This window comes from Falco biarmicus, chromosome 15 (assembly GCF_023638135.1).
Source record: "Falco biarmicus isolate bFalBia1 chromosome 15, bFalBia1.pri, whole genome shotgun sequence".
Taxonomy (NCBI): domain Eukaryota; kingdom Metazoa; phylum Chordata; class Aves; order Falconiformes; family Falconidae; genus Falco; species Falco biarmicus.
This window is the reverse complement of record NC_079302.1, coordinates 2,196,141-2,217,259: the sequence shown is the minus strand read 5'-3', so window position 1 is coordinate 2,217,259 and position 21,119 is coordinate 2,196,141. Positions and strand designations below refer to the sequence as shown.

At 44.6% G+C, this 21,119-nt stretch overlaps 1 protein-coding gene across 5 annotated transcripts in view; it reads right to left on the bottom strand.

The window, feature by feature from the left end:
• The window catches only part of FANCA (FA complementation group A), a 37,119-nt gene that overhangs the window by 498 nt on the left and 15,502 nt on the right, over positions 1-21,119 (bottom strand). For 4 of the 5 annotated variants that reach the window (XM_056360212.1, XM_056360213.1, XM_056360214.1 and 1 more), the window contains exons 18-42: positions 20,382-20,470; positions 19,913-19,973; positions 19,766-19,815; positions 18,559-18,635; positions 16,535-16,639; positions 15,943-16,085; positions 15,405-15,475; positions 13,857-13,956; positions 12,801-13,000; positions 12,256-12,352; positions 11,842-12,018; positions 10,698-10,771; positions 10,129-10,257; positions 9,561-9,627; positions 9,159-9,325; positions 8,477-8,582; positions 7,256-7,315; positions 6,793-6,897; positions 6,015-6,127; positions 5,060-5,201; positions 3,015-3,077; positions 1,764-1,869; positions 1,288-1,363; positions 682-838; positions 246-338 (exon numbers count right to left, since the gene is read on the bottom strand). In XM_056360212.1, the coding sequence (XP_056216187.1) occupies positions 246-338; positions 682-838; positions 1,288-1,363; positions 1,764-1,869; positions 3,015-3,077; positions 5,060-5,201; positions 6,015-6,127; positions 6,793-6,897; positions 7,256-7,315; positions 8,477-8,582; positions 9,159-9,325; positions 9,561-9,627; positions 10,129-10,257; positions 10,698-10,771; positions 11,842-12,018; positions 12,256-12,352; positions 12,801-13,000; positions 13,857-13,956; positions 15,405-15,475; positions 15,943-16,085; positions 16,535-16,639; positions 18,559-18,635; positions 19,766-19,815; positions 19,913-19,973; positions 20,382-20,470 (2,628 nt within the window). Of the gene's footprint in view, positions 1-245; positions 339-681; positions 839-1,287; positions 1,364-1,763; positions 1,870-3,009; positions 3,078-4,952; positions 5,202-6,014; positions 6,128-6,792; positions 6,898-7,255; positions 7,316-8,476; positions 8,583-9,158; positions 9,326-9,560; positions 9,628-10,128; positions 10,258-10,697; positions 10,772-11,841; positions 12,019-12,255; positions 12,353-12,800; positions 13,001-13,856; positions 13,957-15,404; positions 15,476-15,942; positions 16,086-16,534; positions 16,640-18,558; positions 18,636-19,765; positions 19,816-19,912; positions 19,974-20,381; positions 20,471-21,119 lie in introns of those variants that run through there. The other variant, XR_008825605.1, reaches the window with a different exon arrangement.

Below are 21,119 nucleotides of genomic sequence, written 5' to 3'. Positions count from 1 at the left end.
GGGAGCAAGAATGAGCATTTAAAATGGCTGAGAAGGAGCCTGCAGCCTGGGAGGGAGGATGTGGCTTTAGCACTGGACTGAGCAGCAGGTGTCCTCCACCACTCCTAAATGCGTTGGGGAAACGCTGAGTGTGTCACAGGTTAAGCAAGCAGCACCAGTACAGGAGTGGTACCCAGGAAAGGCTACACAGGCAGAAGCAGCACTCCCAGCTCTCGCACACCAGGAAAAGAAAAATATTAACACACCGGTTGTATGTTTCCAAAGCTTTGGGCAGGGCAGCGTGGGATCGCACCAAGCAGGAACTGCCGGGCTGTGGAGATCAGCTCCAAGGGATCCCCCTGGAGAACACAGAGACAGCCGATAAAGGCCAAGCGCAATGTCACTTCCAGCCCTCAGTCCTTGCCTTCCAAAGTGAAACAGGAACCATTACGTCACACCTAGGGGCTATTCACAGGTTCTGCACATCAGTCAGTGACTACATCCACCCTGAGGTTCTGTACAAGTAAGACAGCAGCAAGGCAGCTTCTCTGAACCCCAAGGTGCGAGCAAGCTGACTGCCTGCAAAGGCAGCTGCACAAGCGCCCTTTGCTTTGTAGAGGAAGGTGGGAGCAAGGAGGGATGCTGCAAGTGGCAGGGATAAAGGTTAGGATTCACAGTTACGAAAGAGTCAGCTTCACTCACGTGCTCTGTGGGGTCTGGGCTCTGGCCTGCTTGGTCAGACTGCGGCAGGTCTTTCCCTTCCACAAAGAGTCGAAGCAGCTGGATGTACAGATCGAGCGCCACGTAGAGGAAGGTGGGCTCTCGAGCGAGCAACTCATGGTGAAAGCGAGGGGTGAGGCTAAAGGAGGTCACACCCGGTGTCTGGTTAGCACTGGTTCTGTGGTAGACTCAAACGCGGAAAGACAGAAGGCAAACACAGCTGGTGCTCTTGCCGCTGTCCATTTTACAAGTCCCATTGGGTGCAGGGCCGCCCCCCTGCCAGGAGCAGGAAGGCAGCCAGGGACACTCCCTTCTGGAGCATGAAGAGAAACTTCTAGCAGAAGATACAGGACTCATTAAATAGCAATTCTGCCATGATCAAGTATTCTCTCCTGCACAGCTAATGTAATTGCTCAGCCCACCTGCAGGCCAGCCATAGTTACCTCTGTGCCAGCTGTTGTACATACAAATGATCAGCCACAAAACCACAGAATGGTTTGGGCTGGAAGGGACTTAAAGGTCATCTCGTCCCAACACCCCTGCCATGGGTACACGAGCACCTCCCTTCCGAGCCCAGCAGGACATTACCTGTAGAATGCAACAGGCAAGAGCTGGATGTGATGGTCCGAGGCTGCACTGCGGAGGACATGGTATTTCCTAGGGTCTGCAATGGACAAAGAGAAGCACTAAGCATCTTTAGTAGTCCTCAGGCCACCTTGCATACTTCTGCAGCAGCACAGGGGCCATACAGTTTCCTTCCAGCCCACAACAAACACTGGTGCTTGGTGGGGGTGACCACTGAGAGAAGCGAGCTTCCCCGCTGAGGCTTTCTCTACCACAGGGAACAATACTGAGTTTCAGTTGCTCCTGATCATCAGCTGGGTCACCATACTGCAGGGTTGAGAAGCAGGATGTTCTGGAATTTTACTCAAGCAAGTGTTTTTTGTGCTGCTTACAAAGGCCCCTCAGTTCCTTCTTACAGGTACATTCATTCATCAGAGAGAGGAGAGCAGCTGGCAGCACTGAACCTCACCTTTCCACCCTTGCAGGCAGGACTCGCTCACCTTTCTCTGCCGAATAGAAAAGAAGTGGCCAGGACATGCCCCTCTCTTCCAGGCATTGCAAGATCTCCAGGGACCATTCCTGAGAAGTCTGAAAATCCACTCCCTCCTGGGTGTCAGAAAGGACAGGTCAAGTTAGGCTTAGGTTTTAGTTGCATCAAAGCAGAAAGGAACCCCTCTTAAGAGAGTGTGTCCATGAAGTGCTCTATTAAAGGACCTTTACAAATTCAGCCCAAGTGCTTCCCCTGGCCTGGCAGCCTGGACTCCCCCAGGCAATCAGGCATTGGAGTAACACAGTGCCTTGTCACCAAACCAGGCCACCACAGGGCTCAGCAGAGAGCAATTTGCAAGAGAGGGGGAAGCAGCACCCATGAGCAACTGACTCATCACCAGCACACTTCCCAGCAGTGCTCAGCACAGAGCCACTTCATGTCCTGCACCAACCCACCCCACTCCCCAGAGCAGGTTTTTCCCCCCTCTAACCTTCCTAGTGACAACATGTCTTGGGATTGTTGAATGGCTGGGTTTTTTGTATTACTCATTTTACTTGGAATAACCTCCCAGATCTGTTTGCTCAAGATGTTTCTTTCCTCAATGACTCTTCCTCCAGACCCTCCCAGAGGCAGACCATGAGACAAAATGATTATTTTTAACTTGAATCTGCTCCCTGATCCAATCTGTTAGGTGACTACACAAACGGCTGCACTTCAAAGCTGAGAAGACAGCAAAGGGACAGGAACAAGCATTCACAGGTGGGAGGATGCTTAGGACAGACAGCTGCTGGAAGAAACTTGTCATCTTTGCTTCATTTAATAGCATTAAATCATTTGGAAACTAATGTTCCTCCTTGCTGGGGACCCCTGCTCTTATGAAATACCACATACGTTTCCAGCCTGAGGAAAAATGTCCTCCAACAACTGTGAGGCACAACACAAAAGCTAAGAGAGAGAGATGAGGTCCCTGTGCTACCTGGGAGGTGTAAAGTCTGAACTGAAAATAGCAAGTCATTCAAGGAAGAGAAATAAAAGCTACTATAGTGAAAGGGGAGATAACATCAGTTAGAGGAAAACACAGGTTTAATCTGATAGGGACAGAAAGGCTTTCAGCAGGCTCTGTCTGGGATGCTGCTGATCCCTTCCTTCTGGCAGAACAAGCTACCAGCCTTCACAGTACCGGTACAAAGCATTTTTAGGCAGCAAACCAAGCCGATTAGACACATTTGTGTCATGAGAATTCCCTCAGGGCTGAATTTACCTTTGGTGCTATTTTTGCTGAGATGACATCCATGAGCGCAAAGAACAGCAAAGAAACAAGAAGCTGCAAGGAAAAGAGAGACTGCCTGTTAGTTGTATCTGTGGTGGTGACCCAGAACTTTTGCTTTCCAGTCCCAGTCAGGGAAATAACATTTCATCAAGTATGTTCCCAGGGTGGACCTGGGATGAACTACAAACACTGCTGTTCCTTCCAGGTGAAGGCAGTGTGTTTGAAGAAAACAGACTGCAGCCTGACTTCATCGTTCATTGCTTCTAAGGGTAAATTCCACACTATATTTACTACTCTTGAAGCAAGGCTTGCTGCAGTCAGAAAGCTGGACAACAGATGACAACCTCTGTCAAACACAGGTAAAACTGAACGAGCAAGCACAGATGTAAACCTGGAGGACAGCAGTTGCTGGTCCATAGCCAGCACGGCATACCACCAGCAGATGCTGTGCAACCTCCCATCTCAGCAAGCCCGTTGTAATCTTGTCCCAACATACACTGGTTATCACTTTTCTGGATCCCTACCACGCAAATCAAAGGATGCAGTGGCTTTGCGATCCTAGGAAATTAAAGTTAACTAAGTTATTTGTGCTGCTAAACCAGTTGTAAAGCTAACCTTCATTTCCTGTCTCTGTCTGAGCAGGGAGCGGGCTGAGCCACACAGCATATTCTGTGCACCACAGGTCTGTTTGCACTTGCACAGCGGTCAGACCAGGGCAGGGAACATGGCAGCGAGAGACCTTTCACTTCAGCTGAGAGCTCTCCAGAGGCACAGACTGCTACACGTGGATGGATCAAACAAAAAGGAGTTCTGGATGTGGAAATCCTGGGTTCCTTGCATTTAACTACAGTGTGCCATCCCCAAAAGGTGGCTAATTTCACAACACTCTCAACAGAGAGAGATCTGCCCTTTGTCTGTTGCCTGAAGGGATTCAGCACCTGACCTCACACCAGTCCTGTGTGTGGGACCAAGTCCCCACCACAGAAATATTTGTGCAACCCCATAGATATTGGGGCAGTAGTAGAGGGTCTGACCTGAGGCCTGAACACCAGGCAGCTGCTGGGACCCCAATTACACTCAGCCCTCCCGCTGTTCTCACTTTTCCTGGCATCCTTCTCCTATCTCAAGGCAGACTTTGAGGTGAAAGCTGCTGTTATTCCACATCTACCAAATGCTCATATCAACCCAGTGAAACCAGTTCCCGACTAGCAGCTTTTGGCTCTAGACCAGTATAAACAGTGGAGGAGTCAATCCTGTAGCAAAAGGAGCTGCTACCATCACTGCTGCCTGGAGCAATAAAACTTAAGAGTAAATCGTAAAGCACAGCTTCCGCTTCAGCACTATTCACCTGTGAACGTCTCTGTACAGGGACACTCCCCACACTGAGCTCTGGTCCTGGCTATCCCCTGGAAGATCAGGCAGCACTGCCAGGCAGCAGCCAGGCTTCCTCCTCAGCAGAGCATTTCCAAGAATTCTTGTGCACGGAGGGCACTGAGCATGGTGAAATGGCAAAGGCATTTCCTGGAACAGACTTGGGAAAACCCTCAGGAAATCTGACACTGAAATTCCCAGTCTGTCTTCCCAGAGCCATTAAAATGCCTGCACTCCTGTCTCACCAACCTTCTGCATCACCTGAACCTCCTAGCCAAGTTGTCTGAGCCAAAATCCACAAGGACTGCTCCTTTGTCAGAGGGAGTGGTGACCTCGGCATGCCATGGATTGAGCTCTCAATTGCAGCAGCCCTCTCTTTGCCATCAGTGTTTAAAGCAGCTGTTTAATAGTTCTCCCTGACTTCACAGAGGACACAGTATCAGAGTTAAAAGTTTACATTTGAAACAACTTTGACTCTAGGATAAGTATTTTGCAACTGGCAGTTTACAGCTGCATTTTATCAACTAGCCACCAGCAAGATTTCACAACAGGGTTTACCAGGGATACGGCAGTATCTCAGGACAACCGTTCCTCAGCTAAAGACATTCTGCTTTTAGTTCTCAAGTGTAGGGAACAGCAGACATTTTAAATGCATCCAGTCTTGCCTGCTCTGTGTCAGTCCCCAGTCTCTTCAGTGCATTTTTCTCTCGTCCACGTGGTGAATGCTGTTGAATGATACAATGGAAGAAGGCGGCTGAAATCCAAGGAGGGCCAGAGAGGGGGAAAGCGACTCCAGAAGAAAGGAAGCTAGGGAACAAAACCAACATGTCATGGTTTTGGAGGGGAAAAAAAAAAGAAAAAGAAAAAAAAAAATCACAGCTATAAATGAGAAAACCAGGGGCTTTGGCAAAGGGTGTAAGTTTGTGACTGGGATCAAATAACCAAAATTGTTCTCTCCAAATTTTTTCCCCTGCAGTTGCATGCTACATGGAGACAGTTTAAAAAACAAAACAAAACCAAACCAAAAACCAAACAACAAGTCTAGAAACAGACAGAAGCATTCCCAAATCCCTTTTGTCAGAGGCTGGACAGGTATTTAACTGTCTACTACAGAAACAAACGATGCTGCAAGGAGATTCTTATACTAGATTTCCAGCTTTTGGAGAAAAGTTGCAGAAAGCTGAACAGCCAGCGTAATGACAGGCAAAGAAGGAAGCATCTAGCAGAGGAGCAGTCAGTAGCTTCAGGAGACCAGAGATTCACCCAGTCCAGAGGGCAAAGGGTGCAGAAGCCTAAGCAAATGACTCAACACTGTGCTAAAGGCTATTTCGAGTGTTGTCTAATGAGGATTCTGCCTTCTAGTCTCTAAAAAGATTCTTTTCCTATGGTGAAACTCTGACCTATATTACATGGAAGGCCAGACTAAATAATTATAACAACCCATTTTGAGTTTAAACTCTACAAAGGAATGTGTATATAGCTGTCCTACAAGCCTCCATCCACATTAGCATTTCATAATGCCTGTTGAAACTCAGCCTGGCTCGGAGAACAGGCCTCCTAGGCGCTGATCCCTCAAGAGAGCAGGTTCTCCCACCTGCAGATCCACACTCCTGCCCTCACCTGGCAGCCGAGGACTGCCATTCCCTCAGTCTTTCCAGTTCTTCTGCAAGTGGAGTCCCAAAGAGTCTCTTCCACTGAGAGCAAAGTACTGGCTCCAGCCTTGGCCACCAAAGCTAAGAAGAAAGACGGAAGCCAGCAGCGTTAGTGGTGGCATACTCAGTAGCTATTTGCAGTCAGGTATGCACACGATCTCAACCAGATACTCTGAGAAAGGGGCTTTCCCCTTTATAGTCCAAATTCTACATACACACATAAGAAATATAAGAAGTTTCACATCCTGGAAGTGCAAAGAGCATCATTTGTGTCCATACCATGGCACCCTGAAACTTCTCTAGCAGGACCAGTCATAATAAAAGAACAGTTCTGCAAAGGTGATATACGTGCTTACCACATGCAACAAAACCATGGATCCTCATGTAAAACAGTGCATGAAGAGTTACGCACAGGACATAGAAGAAAAAAAAAAATAGCTGTGCTTTATGGACTTTTCAGTTGCTTGGCATGTAACAACCAGCACAGTGCTCTGAAACCAAGACAAGCTTCCAGCTTTTCACTCTTAAACAGCCTCTGTTCCACTACTGTGGTGACACCCCAGAAGCAAGGCTGCATGTCCAGAGCTGGGATCAGTGATACCAAGGGTACTAAACCACTGTAATTTTCCAAAGGCATTAAGGATTACTACCCCCACACTTCAGATTAAAGGAAGTTTAAAAACAAGTGGTCTGAACTGGTACTGAATTTTCATCTAGTACTCTTCAGACGAAATAATAACACTTACAGCTGCAGAAAAAAGCAGAATGGCACATTTGGTTTTACATGCTGTTAGAACATTGTTGACCTCTTCTACTGAGTCTTCACAGTCCAAGCTGGCATTAAGCAGGCCCTGGAAGAGGATAAATTACGAGATGACTACATAAATATCTTTGCTGCTTTGAAGTACCTCACCAAGCCATGTGTAAACTAATCAAAGATAACTGTAGGGGTCAGCATGGCCCAGCAAAAGCAACGTGCACCCAACAGCTTCTCCTTCCCCCAACAGCTTTGCTATATTGTATTAAAATTAATCTCTACCACTACTTCCCCTCCTGCTACTTCTCTTCTGTTTCCTGGATTATTGCTCTTCTTTTTGAAATCTACACAATAATTCTCAAAACAAGAATACAAATAGCACATCTTGTGTCTAAGAACAGCATAGTCAGGCTAGCTGGACAATGGAGCAGAATGACAAAAGCAGCAGTTACCCTGAAAAAGTGAGCAGTGATGTCGTAGGAGAGCGCATACCCTCTGGAACAGACATTCTTCTGTGGGAAGAAAAGAGGGGGGGGGGTGTGAAGTCATTCCTTCTGTTTTGAATTGTGATTTTCTTTGAACATTTTGGGTGTCTGGCACAACAGGTAGCATAAAATTACCCAGTGAGATCCTGAGTATCAGTTCAGCCTGCAGAAACTTAATTTCTAATGATTAGGTAGTGCTTTACAGTCCCAGCACTAGAAAGCAAAGCAGGCAGCCCTTCCCAGCCCTACCACATGTTGTGGATGGCAGCAGCAGTTTGATTGTCTTGGAATGAATGGAGGTTTCTGGCTGTGCCTATTATGCTAGTTCAGAAGGGCCTGAAAAGGCTGGCCAGGGTGAATAAATAGAAGTGATAGCTATCCCTTGAGCACAAAACAGTGCCCTGAGGGACCTGCAAGTCAACTGATCTTCCCCCAGGAAGCTGGAGGGATGTTTCTGAATGTTTCTCCAGTGCATGTAACGCAGGAGGATGAGCAGGATCTCACTGCCCACACAGGAAAGTAGTTTAATGTCCTGGCACAAGATATTGGAGAAGAGTGCATGCTCAGCCCCTTACTTCTAGGCCTCCACGAAAACACTGCTGATTTCACTCTAACCCACCGTCAACCAACAAAGACAGGGTGGCACAGAAGGACAACATATCCACACAAAGGAGAGAAGGCATCCCCAAGGCTGCTGCACATGTATGCGCACCAAAGACATATGTCATCACAAACAACGTGACTGGAAAGAACACTCCTACTTCTCCAGAACTGGCCAAGCTACTACCACATCTCTGCTGTGATCACCCACTGGTGAATTTACCCCTGGACCGTGCACACCCAGCTCCCACCACTGATATGCTGGCTGGCTCTGCCCCAGATTTGCTGACACTATTTCCCAAGGATTCTCTCTCAGTAGTGTAAAATGCCACCGTAATTCCAAGTGAATGAACCCAAAAGTCATCCTACAGCAGGCAGTAGTTTAATGTAGTTTATTTAATGCTGAGGGGACCTCTGCAGAGCTAGGAGCTGGGAAGTATCAAGCATAACAACTTGAGCCTCCCTACAGTATGATATAAGCTAAGTTTAAGTTTGGCTGCATTTTAACTCCTGTCCTAAATCCAAGTTTAAGGTCTTTGCCTACAGCATTTATCAACAAGAAATTATCGTTTGGCTAACAACACATACCAGCTCTGAGTTTACAAAACAAAAAAAGTCTTCACAGTCCAACATGGTTTTCATTCCTTTTCGACATGTCTTGATCAGAGCGGATGCAGGGAGCCCTACCAGAATCCTTAGGTAGGGAAGAACAAAAACAAAATTGAGGTTAACATCAGGAAGAGAATCAGACTCCACACTCCTGGGGCACGTGCCTTTTGATATTTGGGGAGTCTAAGAGATCTCAAACATGTTGACAGAAACTGCACATGGAATCTTCCCAGTTGCCCAGGAAAAAAAATGCACTTCAATGATATACGCACTACTTTCAAAGATACCATCAATGGCTCAAAACCAGAAATGCACACCTAGGTTACAGCAGCAAAAAGAGTAATTAACAATGGTTAACACAAGTGGTGGCATTAAGAGTGTTGCTGGCTGTAAATAAGAGTCCATGAAGACGCGTGGTCTTTGAAATCCAATCTAGTGGCAGGGACAACTCGTCGCTCAAGATGGCACACTGAAATGCAGTTAATGCATGTTGGTACCAGGGAGTAAGCATCTCTTGCACAACCAGTACCGTGACATAAAGTGTCATTTTCACTTGCTGTGGAATAAGAGGGGAGGCTACCCAGCTGCGCAGGGACACACCATAATTCCTTCGAACAGCAGTTTTGTTTGAGGCATTCTCAGCCGTCAGAGCTGCATTTACCTTCTATGCAGCAGCAGCTCCTGCTGCCTCCATAGCTGCTCACCCAAAGCAGAGCCAGGTTCTCTGTCTTTCAGTCTTTCCTGGAGAATCTCAAACAGGAAGTGTCTCTGGGCATCCAAGCATCCAGAAAGTAACTTGCGCCTACACCCCAGCTCCAGCACTATCTCCTAAAGAGGGAGATGGTGGGAAAACAGTTTGTCAGGGCTACACACTAGTTTGCATTCAAATCCTCTATGTTTCTCTGAAGTAACACAGATCAAGAAAAAAACTCTCAATTTCCATGCTACTGCTCACATGCGAGAACTGAACATCAGCCTTACATACACCAACGTATCAGGAAATACTTTGACTGAGCAAATTCAAGGATTGAACATACAGATACACATCAAAATCTGAAGTCACCTGCAGCTTGCAGAGAATATCAGGATTGACTCTCATCTTAGATTGGCCACAGCTACCCAGGTCCAACCTGAAATTAAGAGACACACCAGGTAACTAACCCTGTTAGCTCAGGAAGATAACACAATTCAAGTAAAGTGAAATGGCTTTAGGTGAACATAAAGCTCTAACATTAGTGTTCCTTAAATAAGCTGTAGGCAAGACAGCAACTCTCCTCTAACCCTCCCTCCTTATTTTCCAGCTTCAGCCACCTTCTCAGGGGCACTGATGCCTGTCTGGCTGAACAAATCTGAATACAAATTCAACTTTTAAAAAAAAAAAAACAACCAAAAAACCAGACCAGGTACTATCTGTGACTGCAACCTCAGACCTCTGTCACCTAAAGCAAGATTCTTATGCAAAGACTGGTGACTCATGCAGAGCCACCTCCCAGCTTTCACTTCCAGCCAGACCTGTGAGAAGGGAATCGCCTCCACAGCCCCATGTCAGGCACAAGCTCACAGCTCCTAGCTTGCAAGGTCGTTAGCAGAACCATTGCTTCTGCAGAAGTTCAAGTCATGACACAGAATACCTTTGTGAGGAATCCAGAATGGTATTGATAATAATGCCACATGCCTTCTCCAGGTCTCCGTCACAGCCACCAGAAGTAGAAGGTGCAGGAAGATACCATTGATAGATGGCCCAATAATGGAAATCCTGTCTGCAGTATTGAAGAGAAGTCAGGAAATCTATCACAGCATTTTAATGGTGCCCTTCCCTTGATGTAAAAGGAAGTTCACCCACCCAGTGGAATGACAGATAAAAGCACCCACTTAAGTACAGGTATAAAAAAAATCATCCACCAGACAGCACATGTCCTGGTGTCAGTCATCTCTTGCTTCCAGAAACAGGGAGGTTTTCTGAAAAGTTATTTGGAAGGACTGCACATGCAAGCCAGAGGTTATCCCAGTGAACTTCCTCAAGTTAAAACACACGCCTCATTCTAGCGTTGCTTGAACTATGGACAAACCGTAGTAGCTGACAGGCATTTGTGTCCCACAGCAGCTTTTTTATTTACTTCCTGATCTTCAATGCTTTTTCCTAATTTGGGTGGAAAGGACTCAAACTACTCCTTTTTCAACAGAGCTCCTCTGCACTTACCTTTCTGAAGCAGACAGAATATCCTTCTCGGGGCACACTTCCAGCTCCAACAGCAGCCACTCTCTGAAAGACAACTGGGAAAAGCAACCATTTGGGGGAAGAGGTCAGACCAGCAAGACAAGTAACTTGTGCAAAACAGCCACCTTCTTCCCAACATAAAACCCACCTTCACCCATACCCAGACACAACCTCATGCAGATTAAGAGATATGAAACAGGAGACATCGACCCAAAGAAGTTCATGTACTGTTTCCCTTGCAAGAAAACGAAACTAAACCCCGCTGGCATTCAAAAACTGACTCAAAGCAAGAATATAAAGCATCTCTCGCACAGACCCACACATACCCACCCCTTTGACATTTTCAAACATGCTCATCTTCTTGAAGTCTAGATACCAGAATTAATGTATGTTATTAGAAATTAATGCTAAAATGAACAAAGCACCATAGTCAGACAGACTGGTATAAGCATCAAAGAAAGGTTATAATGCAAAGGTATTTTACCCTTGTACATCAAGCTAGCCAAGCATAAGAAGTCATTCTAGTAACATGACAAACTCCTCTGCACAAAGACAAACTGGTTTTATATAAACTAGGTTAAAAAAAGAAATCCTGTCAAATCAGATACATAGCAAGGATGGCATAAAGAGAATAGCCAAGATGTTAACCTGCTTCACGGCAAGGCAGAGCCACACAATCCAAGATACACAGGTGGTTCAGGAGAACACTGACATTTAGACCAAAGCACAAAAAAACCAAAAAGCATGTACTTTCAGTCCTTTGATTCACCGTCACTTCATAGACAGTACACAGTAGGAAGCGAAGGTTATGGACAGGCCTTTTCTCTTCAGCTTCTGATCCATTTCTTACTGATGCAGTATACCTTGCCAAGCTTTCTGCTTTTGCAATGAGCAGGACACAAAAGCTTTACCTCCAGTTTTCTATTTCTACCTTCTCATCACCATCAAAATCTACAAACAACATTGAGCCCATAACCTAGCACACACGACACCTTCAGCTGTCAGACCAGCTTTTCAGGCAGTAACTTTTTACAGGAAGCTTTTTATCACCTATAAGAAAACTGCAGATCTGAAAAAAACACCCAAAAATTACAGTGTGAACTTAAGTAATGGAAAAGATTTATACCTGGAATGTTTTTTCCTTCAAGAGCTCTCGAAAGCGTGCTTGCTTCCATAAACAAAGGCTGGCTCTTTTGTAGTTCAGAGAGGGGCATGACAAGGAACTCCAGATTAGGTCAGGTTTAGCCTCCTCGCACAGGATCCCCCGAGCTTCTAAGCTCAGCCGTGGCATGATGTACTGCAGCTGAAAAAGACATAAACCCCCTGCACATTTCCATCACAAAAAAAGGCCTAGTGCAACCTCTGGTTGTGTGAAACTGCCAAACAAGCAAACACACAGAGTGGTAAAACGGGAGGGTACAAAGATGCATTTTTATACAGTTTTCTTCATACAAGTTATAGTTACACAGGGGTCTGCAGCAAGCAATTGAACTGAAACCAATCTTTCTCATAAGTAATAGCAAAACTTTTTTCCTTTTACCTTCTTAACAAGGCTAGGAGGAAGCAAGGCACACAAATCTCCATGAGAATAGGATGAAAACTTGCACATGAGATAAGACGCTGCTGCAGTGCAAAACCTGATAGAGAAAAAGAAAGAACTCCATTATCTGGTTGGTTCAATCATATCTGTTCCCAGTCATAAAGTCTAGAGTCAAAACAAAGACTGAGTGTTAAAAATGCTTTTAACCAACATGTTCCAAACCTATTTGGTTTTGGGACCACTTATATTTATATGCTCCCAACCCCAGGTACATTAATGGCACAAATTTCAGAAGCAGAGACTAAAAAAAAACTTTGACAGCATCCAGTCAGTCCTTCTTCCAGCAAGCAGTAGGATCATCAGGATGCCATTTCATGCAGGACCACCACCAGCCTGTTTCTCTGCATAGCACCTCTGTGCAGCAGAAACATCTACACATGCTCTGGAAATCCTCCGCAGGAGCACAGGAGTGTTGCCAGCATCCCTCCAGCAAAGCTAAACCCATCACCTGGGGAAGCAAGGATGTGGTGGATGCATGATCTCACCTCATGCAGAAGACCAACGACTCTTTTGTCCTGCATGCTAGCAAGCAGTTCCAGTACTCAGAAAGGGAAAGGACCTTTTCAGGAACAGGCTGAGAAATTCCAAAATTGGCTTCCACTTCAGGAATTAAGGCTCTGGATTCACTTAAATGGATCACAAAAGCTGCTAGTCCTAAAATATGAGCATCATTCAGGGAAGGACCCTGCAAGCCAAAGATAAGTAGAGAACTGAAGAGTGACAGATGTCTCATTTGTAACAAAACAACCTTTTTCAGAACAAAACCCTCATAATCAGTCAAGTAGCAAAACATTGCTTCTGCCCATTGCTAATGTGTAGCAATGTCAATTTACCAGATGAGAGATACCAGTTACACCAAAAATGTTCTCCCTTCCTTGAAACTGTGCAGCTATCTTTGGTCAACCCGCAGAAAAATCAGTATGTTTCTGTAACACAGTAGTTTGAAGCAACTGGCTGTAAGTTCAGCCCAGCAGAATTTCAGACTCAAGGTTTTTTAGTTTCTGTGACAGCTAATCCAGCCTATCAGCCTTTTAATTTCACCTCTGCAGTATCACAGGGTAAAGGAAATAAAAACAACAGTGCTGTAAAAGAAAACTATGCATTACTGCACCCCAGATTTGGGGGTCTTACTTTTATTTTTTTTAAAAGGGGGGTACAATTGAATTATTGGTGAATTAGTGGTGGAAGTTTAGGAATCAAACATTCTACTATTTTTCTTTTGGCTTGTTCATAAACTTGCTTATTTTAGCTTCTGTTAAAATATATCTCTGAATGCATTAACCTTCTACAGTAGTATTTCTGTAGGAAAACATTCAGCTAACATTTGTGAGAGCAAGTCAGTATAACTTGGCTGAAAAGAGTTTTGGTTTTTGTGGGGTTTTTTGGTGTTTTGGTTGTTGTTTTTTTTTTTTTAAGCTTGTAAGATAGTCAAGTCCCTCCATGGTGCAGTCCAGACAGGTACATGCCCCACAGCCCAGGAAATGGAGGTAGGATAGCCTTTAGTACACTATAACCATATGATTGTTGGTTGGAAAACTAACCTGATGATAAATAAGCTGGCAGAGCCTGCCCAAAAGAGCAGGTAAGAGATTCCTGTGTCCACACATCATCTTCACAAACAAGGAGAGACATGGGCCCTGCCTGCAGAAGGTAAAAAACACATGCTCATTTTACCTTTTATCCCCAATACAGGAAGAGGTATTTAAAAATACTTAAACACCGTGAACCTGAGCCATACTTGTTTGTAAATACAGGATAATTATCATTCCATGTATATGCTCGAAGGAAGTGTCACCTTTGGGATATCTGAACAGAGTAACCCTACACAAAGACACGAACACCACCAGTGCCCTGCCTCTAATACTTGATAACATGTAGTCAAAGAGGTGTTCTGAGATGATAACAAGGAGGAGGAAGCTGCCTGGGGCACAGTTAGCTTTTTTCAGACAGAAAGCACAAGGTAAACAGAAGCAGAGCAATAAATGGGATCAAAAAAACAAAGCAAGAGCAAAAAGGAATTAATACAATAAGATCCTGTCGCGAAACAGAGGGAAGGAGGGACTTTCCCACTCAGCTGACAGAAAAAAACATCCTCAGGGGTGACTGAATGGGGAGTTGGATTTAGAAACAATTTCCTGGGACACTTGTTTATCCCAGCTACTTTTCAGCCCAGGTTTTCAATACAGCTTCATCTGCTCCAGGGCAAAATAGTGTTAAACAGAGGGGAAAAGATGCACCAGCTGCCAAAGTGCACTGCACTCCAGAGAGGCAGCCACCTAGTTCAGTACTGTTGACGGCTGGGATTGCAGGCAGCTTGTCAGTACATTGTTGTTTTCCAACAAAGCAATTTTACACTGAAATGTTGACCATAATGTTTACAGACTTCTGTCACACTGTGAAGGAGATTGCTATTAACAGTCCTTCCAGTGGCAGAGGAGTGCTACCACTCCCTCAGGTAGCCAGAATCAAAAAAACCCCAGGCCAGAATCAAACCGAGTCACTTCCAAGGGGACAGGAGGTAGAGAGAAGGTGTATCGTGCTGCTCTTCTTGTGCCTGCAGCATTAGACTTCATGCCTCACTCATTTCATATTAGGTATGGCATTAGGGATGAAGGTTGAACGTGCCAAAAGCACCGAACACACCAGAAGACACCCCAAAGACACATCAGTATGAGCTGTCAAAGAAAAGCATGCTCTCCTCCCCTGATCTCTAGCATCAGCCAGCAGGTAGTTCTTGGACAAAAAGAACTTGCTTCATTCCCCATCCCCACCACTGAGCTGAAATCACCAACCTGATCACCTAGTATTTGTAGGAAGTTTTTATATGTTGTCACAGAGCACAAAGCAGAGCCAAATGCCACTTTTTCTGAAGGGATCAGTTAAAAACAGAGAAGAAACGTGTTTTATTTATGCATATGCATTAAAGTGCATTAGTTCTTAGACTACAAAAACTCAGAATAAAGCAGCCAGCAAACACCAGCCTGGCATAGTGGGTATGAACAACCAGTAGTCCTTCCTCACCCCTGGCCAAGTGTTAGAGCTCTAGTGTATTAACCAGTTTTTATTTCCCTATTTTACTTGCATCTTACCTGTCAGGAGGGTTAAAATATGAAGCAGCTATTAGGTTTTGGCAGAATGATGTCAGCAGAAGATCGACAACCTGGAATTAGAGACACACTGCTAATTCCTACTTGTTGGGATGGATATCTAGATCTAGTTGTCTGCTTCATATATATTGTTTCCTGACAGTAAAATAGGGAGACAGATAATTACATTTGCTACAAGTTGTACAGATCCACTAGCACTAAGAAGAGATGAAAAATTAAGTCCCTAACAACCCAGGAATGATCCCAGCACACAACAAACTTCTAGACAAGCCTGGTGAAGAACGCTTAGCTCATCACAGGTCTGCTCTGATAGAATATGTCTCTAGATCTCACCATTAGACATCCAACAGCTTCCAGGAGGTTAAAACATACAGTAATCTCTGCAGGGCAAAACAAGGTAGACAAAAGAAGCGTATTTCCTGTTTTCACAGACAAATCAGCCTTTCACATGGACTATCCAGCTGCACTTTTAACCTACAGAACCCCACTCATTTCTCACCCCAGGCCCAGTGGTACTCACACCCTTATGGCAGGGTTCCAACCTTGGGGCAGAAATGTCAACTTGGATTGGAGAATTCAAAGCAGCAGCTTCGTTCTGATCACTGCTGTGGCCCAAGACAGTTGCCAGTCTGTCGGAAATCACTGCAATCTGTGCTGGTACATCTGTGGGAAGGTAACAGGAGAAGAGGAGAACCAGGATAGAAGACATGAAATATTTACAACTCCAGACAGTAGGAAGAAGAGCAAGTGAAATAAATATTCTAATTGATCAGGGCCCACACCAGAAACAGCCTTCAAAAGGGGGCCCCAAGTCACCAGGCAAGCCCTAGGAATGGGGCTGCCCATCTTGGCAAAGATCAGTGTGGTACCAAGTGATCATTGCAAAGATGCAGACCTAAAGCTCTGAACAGAAGCACCGGAAATACATCAGACATTAAAATATACATATATATTCATAGCTGAAAGGATTATACAGATCTGAAAGATGACGATCTTCAGGTACCCGTGGCAAGTAACTACTGCTGTTGCTTTGGCTAGCATTAGCCACATTTTATTAACCCAGCTTTTGTAACAGTCAATTATGGGTAGCTATAACTTGCCTTCCTGCATACCTGCATATTTAGCTTGGTCCACAGTCAGCATCCTTAGTTCAGCCAGTTCAGCCTTCAGCTGCTCAATTGGCTCTTTGGAATGGCTGCTCTCTGCTTGTGATTCATCTAGACAAGAAGAGAGGGAAATGCAACACATTATCCCCACCTTTGTACATTATATCAGTTCATAACATGCATTCAGCAGTCTCTCCATACATTTTCTGTAAAAGCAGTATTTCCTTTTCTATAAGCTATAACAGAACCCCAAACTGTCAATCTGTCACATATACAGCTTTGTTTTTACATTCAAAAATGTGCTATTTGGTTAATCATTTATGAGTTTACACATAGTTGCAGAAATGAATTCAGTTTTCAAAGACAAGAGGCAAAAGAGTTCTCCTTTCAGAGTTTTCTTTCTACTTGCTTTAGCTCTCTGCCCCTCAAAGAAACATTTGTTGTCCTCAAAAGACTGGAACCAGTCTCAAAATACAGAGACAGACATTACAGCATGAATACTACATCATTAGCTTCTCCTCACGCCAACACCATGCAACGTCTCCAGATGTTACATGTTACTCTATTCAGGTTTTTGTTTAAAAGAAATAAAAGGAAATTCTTTCTACCACTAGAAAGAGAATGCCACCAGCAACAAGCTGCCACAGTGCAGCCCAAAAACCCCACCCATACAGTTTGTTAGGCAGCAACAGCGTCTTGTACACAGCTCAGAAATAACTCAACCATGAACAAGAGAAGTAAATAACAAAGGTTAAAATTAATACTTGGTATAAACACACTGTAAAGCAACAAGGTGTTAGGAGGCTGCTGAGTCACCTTTATGTGCAAGAGTGAGCACTACCAACCAGGGCACGCTTAAAGCCGGCCAATACTCAATCCTGCCCTAAATCCAGTCTCTGTGCAAAAGCCCCAGGGATGGATCAGGATGCAGGGGACAGAATCGGGGCACAGGGGACACGAGAGGACACAGATGAAGCTGATGCGGATGCAGGGGACAGGATCAGGACACAGGGGACACGGCTCAGACTGTACCACTAGAGGTCACTGGCAATTCAAGGACTCCTGCAGAGAGCCCTGGCTACCCCCTGGGATCCTGCCGATCCCGATCCCAGCAGGCAGGGATCCTTCATCCCTGCCGGTTGCCAGGACAACCTCCGCAGCCAGACTGCTGCACATCTGCGGTTCCCCAGGACTGCTTTGTCACACCTCTCGAGCTACAGCATCTCCAGAATGCTTCAAACGCCTAAAGTGCCCCAAGTAGGAGTCAATTACAGATTTGCCGCTGTACACAGAGCACACTTATCTCCACCGCACTCTGGCGATGATCTCTGCTCACTAGTCTGACCTTCTCATTTCATACAAACCTGTGGTGAGGACATCACCCATTTTAAGATGGGTTTGAAACACCCACTTGCTGAAAGAGGCAGAAGAGCTCATTAAATATCTATTACACCAACACACACTGCACCAGCAATGTGGCTACAGTGATGAGACCTGAAACTAGTGGGGCACTCCCACCCAAACACATGTAAACTATGCAATCCCTTCACCGCTGGCTCCAGTCCTCACCCCTCCTGTTTCCCCAGATCAGTCACACAGAGCAATCCATTCTTAAAAGAGTGTGATGGTGAATTCAGACAGCACAAGTGCCATTGCGCAAGGGAATCGACGCTGCAGGTTCACACCCCGGGCTAGCCAGAGCTGAGGAGCATTCAAGCTGCAAACGCCGATTCATGGAGATGTATCTGAGCTAGATTTAAATCAGCTAGCTCAGACATCATCTGCAGCCTCAGCACAGCACACAGCTCCGCATGGACTGCAAAAATCCCACCCAAGCAGGGTAGGCAGAGAAAGTCATTATGAGAGTAACTATTTAACATCTCAGTAAGACATAAAGAATGTACACATATTTACGTATAGATTAAAGACCTAGTCAGCCATAATTTTTTTGAACATTTTCAATTCAGGAGGGCATCAATGGAAAAATTATCTTTTCTTCAAACTGATCCATAAGTAAATGTATTTTTTACCTTGTAACATTTTCTCCTTCATAGCACGACAGGCTTGCATGTACGTGGAGTACAAGTTCAAGGGTATTTTATCAGCTCTATAATAATAAATGAGACATTTATTATACCACATAACCACATTCAAACTTCAGCTTTATTAAATATAAGCATAAACAACAGCTATGCTGTGAAATGTAATTAGAAGCTCCATCTCCATACAGAGCATCTGAAGCATTTTTTAATCATCATCTGATACAAGGGCCAGAAATTTATATCCAAGGCTTTTGCAGCAATTATTATACATGTGTAACACACACTACACAAAAACAATATTATATATATTAATGCATGCATTAATACCTAGTTCATATATAGTACGCATCTAAGATCACGTAAGAGTGTAAGTTATGTGACATGCAGTATTCACACATCTAAAACACTAATGTGATGGAGAGCAAAGTTTGACCTCCGACACCTGCTGGGCAGGCCCTCAGTATTAAAACCATATTACATGAGGCTCCTAGAACTCATCTGCTTCTCTTAGAATTTTAAAAAAAATGATCCAGTCTTTAATTTTAGAGTTTGACTGGAATGACAAGGCAGGACTAAATGCCTCATTTGTAGACACTGTTGCAAACATTTTTTTTCATGATAGGTTACACAGGGATTACTGAACTTAAAATAAAGCTGTTTCTGCAATGCAGAAAAGCACTTTTAAACATGCATACAGGGCAAGCCTGAGTTCTGAGGGGGGCTGCATTCTCCTGGGGCATTACCCTGGTGTCCTTAAGAGCAGCTCATAAAGAAGCATCAACAGACATTTAAGTTTTTTCTTTCACTTTTCCCATATGCTCTCTCAAAGAGAGGTGAGCCTTTCACAGGGGGGCTCATCTTCCTGGTGAAGTTTTATACACAGCAGTATTCTCCAGAGTTTGCATAAAAATATATCTGGCCTGCAGTCAGAGGGCTGCATGTGACGGCTCCTAGATAATGGTTTCACAGTGGCTATAGGGCTAATTACAGAACTGAAGATATTCGCCTATACAGATAAGCTACCCCATCCACAACCTGCAAGCCACAAGCCTGGGCACGAAGCCCTGCCAAGAGGGTTAGCCAACACTCAGCGTTTTGTAAACAGTGTCAAAGTCTCCGATAAACTGACGTAAAGTCAAATGTTCTGAAGGGAAAGTCCAGAAGCACAGAAAATAACACTGGGAAGTCTCAATACCTCTTTAAAGAATCTATAAAAGCCATGCGTGCATCTGGGATTTTAGGGAGCTGCAATAGAAAAACAAGCAGGTTAGGCAGAAATTACCCATTTACAAACACACATCTAAATGGGAGGATCAAAAAAAAGCCAAAACCAAATACTAACCACACGTGGCCTGAGCAAAGCAGGAAGAAACCAGGAAGTATAATATGGTCGCCTGAAAATACTGAGACAGAAAATAAATATAGCAAAATATTAACAATGCCAAAGCTGCGAAGTGCCATCTCATTACTTCAAGAATTAGGCTCCTGCAGATAAGAAATATTCATGGTGACATGAACAACCACAGACAAATCAAGTGCAGATTAGCCAAGAGTTATTAGTTTCTTTAATTTTGCTTTTTCTTTATTATAACAACCGTGGACTTCTCGTGCAGGTGTGCATATGCCTTTTTGCTCTCTGCACAACTAGCCTCTATTTAGATGACTATGGAGGAAGTGGATAACACAGAAGGAATTTCCCCAAACCTTCATTGCGCTCACATCCTCAATTTTTCTTGTTATTTTCATTTGGACTTGGCTTTCACTATTATTATTGTAGCTAAAACCAAGAAGAGTTGAAAAGCACACGGTACCTGGCTTCTATCACAGATGTTGGTATCTTCCTTGAGTTTTCAAATATCTGAAGGGCCTTTTCAACATCACGAAGTGCCTGGCCCTGGGGCTGGCTCATGCAAGTAACAAGAGAAACACATTGTGAGAAATCAAGGATGACGATGATCTTCCCTGCTTGTCTGTGCTGTGAAGGGAAGTGACTGAATGAAGGCAATTGAATAACAAGAACTACCTGATGTGCAGAGTAAAACTGCAGGATAGAGACACAGGGCCTGAACCATCAGCCTGCCTCAATAAGGCTGTAATTTATAACAGCTGTTCTGGGACAGCTCAAAGGTCCGTGTAGTTCTGTACACACCTCTTACAGCAACTGCAGCAGCTACTCCTGGTTAACATCACATTGTTTTTCAGTTGGCCCCCACGGGGGACAATATCTTTTCTGTTCTGAATATGGTTTATTGTTATTCCATTTTAGTTTGTACACTTGGAATCAAGACCCATAATCTTTGCTTCCAGTCTGTGCTACTACACTGCAGGCAGGACTGCCGCCCTGAGTTACTCCTGTTTGAGCCATAAGACATCTTAAGATTGCAACCACCTGTGCCAGTTTCTCAACCGACAAACAGATCAGAGTTGGAAGAAATTAAATTAAATTTTCACTTACGACTTTCAGTTCACCACAAGACTAGATTTCATTGCAGTATATGCTCTGGTCAACTGGCAGAGCTAACGCAGCCCCAGTTCCTGCAAGCCTGTGC